Source organism: Acipenser ruthenus, chromosome 49 (assembly GCF_902713425.1).
Source record: "Acipenser ruthenus chromosome 49, fAciRut3.2 maternal haplotype, whole genome shotgun sequence".
Classification (NCBI taxonomy): Eukaryota; Metazoa; Chordata; class Actinopteri; order Acipenseriformes; family Acipenseridae; genus Acipenser; species Acipenser ruthenus.
The window spans coordinates 2,090,512-2,101,050 of NC_081237.1; the positions used below are offsets into that span (position 1 = coordinate 2,090,512).

Here is a 10,539-nt window from a genome sequence, read left to right on the forward strand (position 1 = left end):
TTATTTTTTAAACATTTTCTGACGGTTCACTGGATAGAAAGAGGGTTACTTCTATCTACTGTCAAAGTGAGTTTCAGTATCACAGAAGCGCTTCTAGTCTGCTGTACCACCTGCATGCTAAACATGCTTTCACTTCTTAAAATACACTTTTCTGCTACAGTACAGTCAACAACAAAGCAACAACAAATGAAGTACTCTTTTAGAAATTCAGGATCGCTGCAAACCCTTGAATCAAGCTCAGTGCTACAATGCTATAACCAGTGCTGTTGGATAGCTGCCGACCCGTTAACATTGTAGCTTGGTTTCATTTCAATAACCACATTTTTTTAATTTTTTTTTTTTATAAGATATTATTTATAATTATGGAGGATATAACCATTACTCAGTGAATGTTTTGTTTTATTTAGGCAATTTCATATTAAGAGAACTTACAATTATTATTATTTAAAACGGCAGTGAAAAACATCAGTTTATGAGTAAAGGAAACTGAAACTAATAATTGTAAATGCAATAATAAACTGACTCCATTGTGATTTAGAAGTTGGTTCAAACAATTTAACAACAATGCTGGATTGTAAATATAAAACTATAAAGAGAATCCAGAAATAGGAAAACAATGTACAGTTTGTTTTCTCTTCAGAGGAGCCAGCTGGGACCGTGAAGTGTATAAACAATGTCCAAATGAGATTTCTCACTTCAATATTCTTTATTTCCTTGGCACAGGTTTGTTGCTTTTAGTTACAGCACTGGAATACAGAGCTCAATGAAACTTGCTCAATTCAGCAGCCACGTCTTCCAGTTAAAGGTACAGTTGCATTAGCTGCGCAGTACAAAACAGAGTTCCAACGAATCATTTCTGCTGTATTAATTCTACACTGATAACATTAATACAATAATCTGAACAGTGCAAATACTGTAACCTGGCCAAACAATAGAAAATGCATTCCAACATTAAAATAGCATCAGTAAAGCAAACTTAAATGAGATGGATGCAGTAATTGTTTCAATTAAATATGCGATTCAAACCAAGATTAACTGAGATTAATTTTTTTAAATCTCAAGATTAAATCGAGATTCATTTTTTTAATCACTTGACAGCCCTAATATATATTAACAATCTGCTCTGAAGTCACCATCCTCCAGAGCTTTTCTTTTGAAAGACAACTTGCTTATGACAGCTTGTTTACAGCACTGCTTTTTCCATCCACATGAAGGACTTGTCGGAAACCTCCTGTTATCATAGATTTTTTTTAAATCGATTATTCACATTTTTGTGTACCTACATTACATTTTTCTTTTTGATTTTGCAACTTTTCAAATATATATATATTTTTTACATATACATATTTTGTGTACTTTTAAGTGCAATGTAAAAAATATAATGTCAAATTAAAAAATGAAATGTAAATTGATTATTGTGCTAACAGCGAGCAGCTTTAATTCTGCTGCTGCATGGTTTCGCTCATTTGAAATCGGGTTCATAGCTGGTCAAGTTTAGCTTCATGCAAACATTCACTTTCTCCTGTCAATCTTGAGTGCAGGTTGTTTTTCATATGATTCAAGTGGGAAACGCCAAACACTGTTAAGAGAGCATTGTGCTGTATGTAAGTGTAAGTTCATGAGGTCGTTCGTGCTCCAGTTTCTTCATATTAGTGAGTTTGTGCAGTTATGCACATTGCCGAGCTAGGGTTTACAGATTTGCATTTGGTGTGCAAAACTTTTCAACCCAATGTCTGACTCTTTGAAGTCAACAACTTGGCTCTGAATCTCTAATTGAGATGCCTGGAATCACCGTCAGCTCCAGTTGTTCCACACAAGCTTCATGGGGGCGAATCATAAACTTGAACAAGACGCAATGCTGGTGAGTCCACAAGGCGAGACTTGAAGGACATAAACGGATCAGATGTGAATGCCACAGGCTGTTGCAGATCCAGACTGTTGCCAGGATCGTCTTCCATGCATGCATCTCAAATCGTTCAAAACAAAGCGAGTCAGTCTGCCAGTCTCGATGTCACTAATTAACAGATTCAATTTGGATTAAAATGCAAAAACCACCTGCTGTAGAGATAGGATAGTGTTCACTTGCCCTTGCAGTTTGACATTAAGTTGACTGAAATTATCTGTAATGTCCACAAGATATTAATACTTGAGTAGCCATTCACAGTCTAGAAGTTCAGACTTTGTGATACCTTTCATTTTTAGGAATGTTTTTACTTCTTTCAAGCAGGCAGCAAAGCGAGCTAAAACTATGCCAGGGACAGCCAGCATACATCGTTGTGCATCGAAAGTCGTGGATACTCACAATCCACTTCATCCAACAGGGCCTGGAACTGACGATGACTGAACACTCAAGCAAAAACCCAACTGACAACACGCACAACCAATGCCATCACATCACACAGCTCCACTCCACATGACTAGGCACAAAGTGCTTCCTGCTGCACAGAAAAACAACTTAAAATGGGCCGTTTGTGTTGTTCTGACAACAGAGCAACAAATCCTTTGTGTTTACGCATCATGCCAGGTGCACTGTGTGTACACACTGAAACAAGTTTCCCTAACTGTATCTGCTTCTCACTAACAAAATCCAGCACAGCATTTGGTATATCTTCGCCTCTTGTTTGATTTTTCATTCGCTGAATTGCAAGCATTTCTTCTCCTACTACATTGCTGCATATATACCGCCCAAGAATACACAGCTGTGCAACATCACAAACACCTGCTGACTCAACCATTGCAAAACTTGTTGTTTAATTGCTGCTTGTCAACCTGATTTGCCATTTTCACAGTTTGATCATGAACTGTTTATGCAGATAAAAGCATATCTTGTATTTGCTGCAAGATTTGGTCTTTGTTGGGTAATTCTTCAAATAAATCCTTGGCTATATTGAGCATTTCTTTACATATTTGCATCAGTGAAAGGCTTATCATTGTGAACGACCTCTAAAGATAAGTTAAACGTCTACCTTTAAACCACGCCAACAGTTTACTTTGCCCTGCTTTCATTTTTCTCTGCAGCTCCTCGCAGGCCTTTTTCCGCGTCGCACTTTCTGGTTATTTCACTTCAAATGCAAAATGTTTTGTCATGAGATGTAGGTGTAAGTTAGATTTTTTGTTTGAAGCCAGTCGTTCGTTGCATCTGAGGCAATGTGGAAATCCAGAGCTCTCCACAAAGGTGAAGATCTGTTTTCTTTCTTTTTGCCATTTTTAACAAAGCTCAAACTACACTGTGTCTCGAAACTCAAAGAAACATTGTACAAGTGTGGTTACACATTGTGACTTGTGTTAGCATGCATATTGCTTGTTGATAGGTCTATCGACCAATCAAAACATGGTAAAACTACTACTGCAACTCCCTCCTGGCTGGCCTCCCTGCGTCCGCCAGCCATCCGATCCAGCTCATCCAGAACTCCGCTGCTCGCCTGGTGTTTTCTCTGCCTCGCTTCTCCCACGCAACTTCACTGCTTCACTCACTCCACTGGCTCCCGATCACCTCTCGCATACAGTTCAAGACTTGTACTCGCCTACAGATGCCTTGACCAGACTGCATCCAGCTACCTCCAGACCATCATCTCTCCCTACACGCCTGCACTAGAAGATTGTCTGTACCTCCTCTACGCTCCTTCTCCACCCTCAGTGTTGGAATGACCTTCCTACAGATGTCAGGACTGCCCTGTCCCTGACCACCTTCCAGCGCCTCCTCAAGACTCACCTCTTCAGACAGCACCTGTAGAACTCCTCTTTTCCCTCTGGACACTTTATCACTCTTCCTTAATGCGCTTTACTTGCACTTATCTGCTCCCTATTTTACTGCATTTAATCCTGTACTTTACAGAGTACTGTACTGTAATCTGCCACTAGTGTTATTCAATCTGTAGTATTTTGCATTTAATCGTATCTTGATGTAACTATCACTGACACTGTTATCTGCTCCGATATTGAATCATATTTTGTCATATACTTGTACTTACTAGAACTGAAGTCATTGTATTTTATCTTGCTTTTAATTGTATTATTACTTGTACTGTGATTCTTGAAATGTATTTGTGTTTACGACTGTAAGTCGTCCTGGATAAGGACGTCTGCTAAGGAATAAATAATAATAATAATAATAATAATAATAATAATAATAATAATAATAATAATAATAATACACTCACCTCAAACATGTGAAGAGCATCCTACATTATTTCAATGATTTAAAACTTACTTAGAAATCGGCCCTCATTTTGATTACATTATTTAGTTTTAAATTAGAAAAACTGTAATAAAAGCATGGTTAAAATTAATGCAACATAATATGCAAAATGCATAGCCATTGGAAATGCATGGGAAAACTGCAAAAATATCATGAAAATTGGGGGTAAACTTTTATAAGGGAACCTATCTTTAACAGATTAAAAACATAAACATGTCAAAGCATTTTATTTGTATTAATACTTGTGCTGTGATTCTTGAAATGTATTTTTTGTTTATGACTTTAAGTCGCCCTGGGTAAGGACATCTGCTAAGAAATAAATAATAAAAATAACAACAACAGCCTCCAGGAACAGAAACACCAACAGGAGCAGAGGGTAGGTGTACCTAAATGAACAGTGGGGTAGAATGTCATGAGTCGAGCAGTGGTACATTTGTGTCGATGCTACTAGTTTGGTCTTTATAATGATATACAGTATCCACCACTTACACCATACAGGGTTATTTCAGTCAGCTGTTTATATTGGACAAATAGCGTTTGCCATTCCCATTGATTTCAATAACAAAGGCATTGTTTATACCGTGTTAATCGATCAAGCAACTGTTTGCACCTTGTTACTGAGCGATTACCCCAGTACTATATCTTGGCTATTTAATCCCTGTACAGTGTCGGGTTTATAGTTTGAAAAAACAGCACCAACTGCAACAGCAAGCATGGCTGGAGAGAGAAAAGTGATGCACATCAGCACGAAAATTCAGTGTAAATAAAATGTCTCTGCGAGATGCTGTGCGCTTGCTAAAGCATGCTTGGAATTCTGTCAGTCAGCAAACAATGCAAAAAGCTGGGGTTTCTGTAGCTGAAGAGGAGACTGGGGAAGGGGATGTACTCTGTAAATAATGTGTGCTTGTAAACTGTGTTATTCTTGTTCAGATCTGTTAGTTTGTGTTTTGGTGCTTGTGTGACTTAGTGCTGAAAGTGAGATTTTTGCACATTGTATCAAAAAAATGTGATTTAAAATGGACAACGAATTACATTTTTTTTTTTTTTTTTTTTAAACTAAAATTTTGAATGAGCGAGAGAATGATTTAATTTTGGACAACAGATTTCTTCTACTTTTAAAAGGAGCCTAAAGCAAGTTTAACATACAGGGTTGTTACTAAAATATTTATTCCAAACAGATCACAGTACTTTCGAATGTAATCTATATAAACGAGACGCGAGTTTATGAAAACCATCTTTTTATTCAGTGACAGCTGCAGCATCCCGCATTGCATCTTGTTAACGCTGTACCACCTAACCTTCACTATCTGTGAAACACACAGTGCGGAAATCCCTGTTACTTTTAAATGGAAAATGTGCAATATGCATGTTGTAGCTTTTGTTGTTGGGTTTTTTTTTTTGGAGTAAATAAAATATAAAGTTCTGGATCATTGCTTTTTGTATCAGCCCCTGATGGACAGAAAAAGTAAGCCAAAATGTTAATTAGAGAAGAAATGCAAGCAGCTGGTGAGCTGTACTTACCAGCTTAAAATGAATGCAGCTCCAGCGTCTCATCCTGGAGAAGGTATCTCCAGGATAAAGTATTTCGTAGACGGGGGTTAGAGTTTGAATTTAAAAAATAGATTATATGTTTGTTTGATAGTTTCTTTTGTACTGTCCCCCAACCTTTTTATGTTTGCAAACATTCAGAGTGCTTCTCATTGGAATTATTGTGTGAGAGTCTGAGTTAAGGTCCTTTGACTGTGAGTTCAGAAGCTTCTCTTCAGTTCCAGATCTTCAGGTTTGTTAGTAAGTGCCAGCATCACTGAGCACTGCTGGGTACTGCCAGCAAAATGGAAGCCAAAGTGGCAGATCACTAGATGGCACTGGCTCTTACTTCTATGAACAGACTTTTGTTGCAACAGGCAACCAGAACTTGGTGAAAGCACTTCAACACAGAGGAATCAAAATAAATAAATAAATATAAATAAAACAGTATTGATTTTTTATTATTATTAATGTCTTACAAGTTACAAATGGTGAGGATGTATTTATTTATTTATATCAAATGAGTTCTCATTCAAATGCAAGTTGTGCTTTGCTGTTTAACTATTGTCCAAACCGTTTTTAGTTATTGAATCTTCAGATAAAAATCGTAATGTTTGTTCTTGATTTTGAGAATTAAAATGTTGTTGATGCATCGCTTGTTGTCGATAAATACATATGTCATAATCGATTAAGAAATGAGGTTGTTGATTGCATCACTAATATATAGTACTTGAGTAATGGCAACTAGAACCACTCAATGATTGCAAAAGAAAGCAAGAACTAAGAAGATGACATTTGAAAAGTACAACTCTGTTTTAAAAACCATTACTAAAACCTGTGATATTTAAAATGAACTTAATATACAGTCAACTATACTGTACATTTACAAAACATAACATAAGAAAGCTGTAAACCTGCTGTATGTGCGACTGTACTTCATCATTAATCAGAAAATGTCACTGAACAGCATCTTACTTCCACGTACAGCTCCAGATCTTATGCTTTTATTGCACAAAGTGATATTAAGAGGAGTGTGAATCTGTTGTATGCTGATTAAATGTGAGAGATATTACCCAGTGTGATAAGAACCTATGTGACATTATCAACAGCTTGTCACCGCTGACCCCCATGATATTCTGTCCGGGACATTTCAATGTGGTGACAATAAACAATGGGTGTGACTGTAAAATGAATGTTGCTTGTGGTTTAACCTAAAACCAGTGGAGGGTTACGAAAAGGCTAACAGAAACCCTGGAACGGATCCAACTGCTATGCAATGGTAGTATTGTCTGAATCCCAGTCACATTACTAAGACCTGCACCAATCATAATCTAAAACAACCAATACTACTATTACAGTGTGTAAAACTTCTTTTTCCAATTAAATAAAATGTGTTCCAGCAATTTTTAAATATTCCACAAATTCAGGATTTCATGGCTTTGGTTAGCAGTCAATTAAAAGTAATTTTAAATGTCACAAACACTTTCTATTAAATACTAAAAAGTAGTAAAGCTTAAAATATACAGTACATAGAGCTGGGACAAAAAATATTCGAACAAACAGAGGAAAGACATGTCTGTTCCTATAACAGCATTTATAAATGCTTATATCAAAAAGATTGTGTAAACCAATGCATTAACAATGTCTGAATTATAACACACATTCTACTGTACAGGAGCGGGCCTCCCCTTTAAACACGACATTGTACTGTACAGGAGCGTGCCTCCCCTTTAAACATATTGTACTGTACAGGAGCATGCCTCCCCTTTAAACACACATTGTACTGTACAGGAGCGTGCCTCCCCTTTAAACACATTCTACTGTACAGGACCGTGCCTCCCCTTTAAACAACACATTGTACTGTACAGGAGCGTGCCTCCCCTTTAAACAACACATTGTACTGTACAGGACCGTGCCTCCCCTTTAAACAACACATTGTACTGTACAGGAGCGTGCCTCCCCTTTAAACAACACATTGTACTGTACAGGACCGTGCCTCCCCTTTAAACACACATTGTACTGAACAGGAGCGTGCCTCCCCTTTAAACACACATTGTAATGAACAGGAGCGTGCCTCCCCTTTAAACACACACTGTACAGTACAGGAGCGTGCCTCCCCTTTAAACAACACATTGTACTGTACAGGAGCGTGCCTCCCCTTTAAACACACATTGTACTGAACAGGAGCGTGCCTCCCCTTTAAACACACATTGTAATGAACAGGAGCGTGCCTCCCCTTTAAACACACACTGTACAGTACAGGAGCGTGCCTCCCCTTTAAACACACACTGTACAGTACAGGAGCGTGCCTCCCCTTTAAACAACACATTGTACTGTGTCTCTCCTTTCTTTAATAGGTGATGGAGGTGATGGGGTACAGGGTTCATTTTACTCCTGGAGATTTGTTTTAATGTAATATGGTACACATTATGATTTTGTTTCCAATCCAAGTTAAAATAAAAGAACGTTCTTTCAAAACACTCCAACATGATAAAGCCATGTTCGTTGCAGCAGTAACTACAGTATATACATTTACCACATGCATAGCATCCTATATAAAGTGGAACCTGAAGTAACCTGCCAAAGGGGCTCCCACATGTATAGCTGTCTAAAGCAGGTGGCTTCATATTCAGACAGCTCACATTAACTTGCACTGGAAAAGCCTAATTCTGGAGTTCACATTCAGGTAAGACCAGGTTATTACTATAAACCCACACAATTAAGGGCACTGTGTTGTGCTCCCATTGACAGCAACATAAACCGCCTCTAATATTAAGGCCACCCCTTTATTCAATTTGAAGGCGGACACCAGCAGTGCCAAACCTCTTTAATAAGACCAACATGCTTTAAAACTACCGCTTGATGAAACACACCCTTTCCATGGATTGAGATTTAAAAAAACTGAACTCAAAGCAGTGAACTGGAATAGTTTGCACAGAAGAAAACTACAAGTAACATCTTAGCACAATTCTTAGACAATCTGTTGCCCCTTCAGTAGTAAGACCACATTTTGCACTCAATTCACGAGTAGGTTTGCACAGCAGTGATTTCTCTACCAATAATAATAATAATAATAATAATAATAATAATAACAACAATAATCAGCATTACACACACAGCACCAAAGCAAACATCATTACGATTTTGAGATACCACAAGCGATAGTGGAGATTTGTGTTAACAACACTAGTGAAACTGTGGTCAACCAATGTGTTTTCTGACAGGTAACAGATATCGACTCGGTCCAATTCCCTCATTTGCTTCCAAGTTCAAGAAACTGTACTCGTTTTAACATACAATTCTGTACACTCACACGAATGAACCTGCAGTGCAATGCTGTTTATACGATTCAACGATCACGTTATCCAAACAGCAACTTGCTCCGTTCAGCCTTGCAACACTAGCGAATCCCTTAACCGCCCATTCATAAAAAATACAGTGTTCATCAAGGCAATGCAGCAAGACTACAATACAAAAAGCGTGTGTACTCCAAACGTATGCGGCGTAAATTGGGTTAGTCTAGCAACATTTTAACAAATCAGTTCATTTAAATTGATAAAAAATAAAATAAAATAACGTATTCTGAAAAGTCTATATACTCTGGCTGCGGGGTATATGATGTTCACGGTTTTGTTTAGTTTTTTCTTCAAAACGACACCAGTCAGACCTGAGCACCCTTTAACTGTGCCCGTGTCTTTCTCTGGAAGGTAGACGAATCTTGTGTTTGTTCCAGATTTCCTGCGGAATGAGTGGAGCTGTCAGTTGGTGTCACACAGTTGCCAGCCTGCCATTACAATCCCATGCATGCGTCTATTGAACTTATAACACCGAGTCAGGTGCTCGCAATGCAAACGGTACCTGTACTTTACCTAATGCGTCCGCGTCCATGTGTCGGCTCTGCCTCGACCCCTGCGATCGATTACTGACACCGAGTGACCGGCTGCTTGTTATTGTTTACCTTCTTGTCAAGGTAACGGTGCCGATGTGCGTGCCGAGCAGAAATAATTGGAAATATTGACATGGCCGCTTACCCGTGCCGCTCTGGTGATGCTCAGGTCTTTCATCACCTCATCGAAAGCCGCCGTTTCCTCGGCCTGTTTCTGGTTATGTAAAGCGATTTTCTCGCTGAATTTCCGTGGATTGTTTGAGGTCGCCATCTTTCGCTCTTCTCCTCCTCTTTCCCTCTGCGGGGACGTAGCAGCGCGTCGGCGACGTCACCACGCTGTCATGAGGACGCTCGGTACGGTGATGTTTGAATACACTACAGTAATTTCATGAATGCGGCTGGCATGATTTGATAATAACTTTTTTGACTAAATATTACGAGACGTGGAGTTGTTTTTTGAAGTCTGTTTCCCCTGAACCGTGATTTACTCATGTCTCCAGCTCTGCCACAGGTGAATTGTACACGTTAGCGTTATTCTCTATATAATGAGCACAAAAGAAACCATTCACAAAACCACGAAATTGATTACAATAGTAAAACATTTTTATAAATGAGAAACGCGTGTGCGGTTGTGAAGTTCATGTTTTACCGGTAATAATATTTTTTTATTTTGCACGAGCCAGGCTGCAATAGTCACCAGTAGGATTTTTACTGGCACCAAAAGCAGCTGATTTCCTTGTCCAATGTTGTATAATGTAACTACTGATTTTATTAATTTAATGTCAATAAATTATAAATACATCAATACATATAAAGGCTACTGGTTCTATTATCCGAATGAAACAAATTGACAAACGTTTGTTTATGGTGCTTTACGATAATTCACACTTTAATACTAATTTTGATAAATCGATGTCTTTACCCTCTT

General features: G+C 38.3%; 1 protein-coding gene across 3 annotated transcripts in view; it reads right to left on the bottom strand.

Moving 5' to 3' along the window:
* LOC117401412 (CREB-regulated transcription coactivator 1-like) overlaps positions 1 to 9,995 on the bottom strand; it is a 57,101-nt gene extending 47,106 nt beyond the window's left edge. For 2 of the 3 annotated variants that reach the window (XM_059014936.1, XM_059014935.1), the window contains exon 1: positions 9,757 to 9,988. In XM_059014936.1, coding sequence (XP_058870919.1) covers positions 9,757 to 9,882 — 126 coding nt within the window. In that variant the 5' untranslated portion in view covers positions 9,883 to 9,988. Of the gene's footprint in view, positions 1 to 9,756 lie in introns of all 3 variants that reach the window. The other variant, XM_059014934.1, reaches the window with a different exon arrangement.
* Between the last annotated feature and the right edge of the window lie 544 nt (positions 9,996 to 10,539).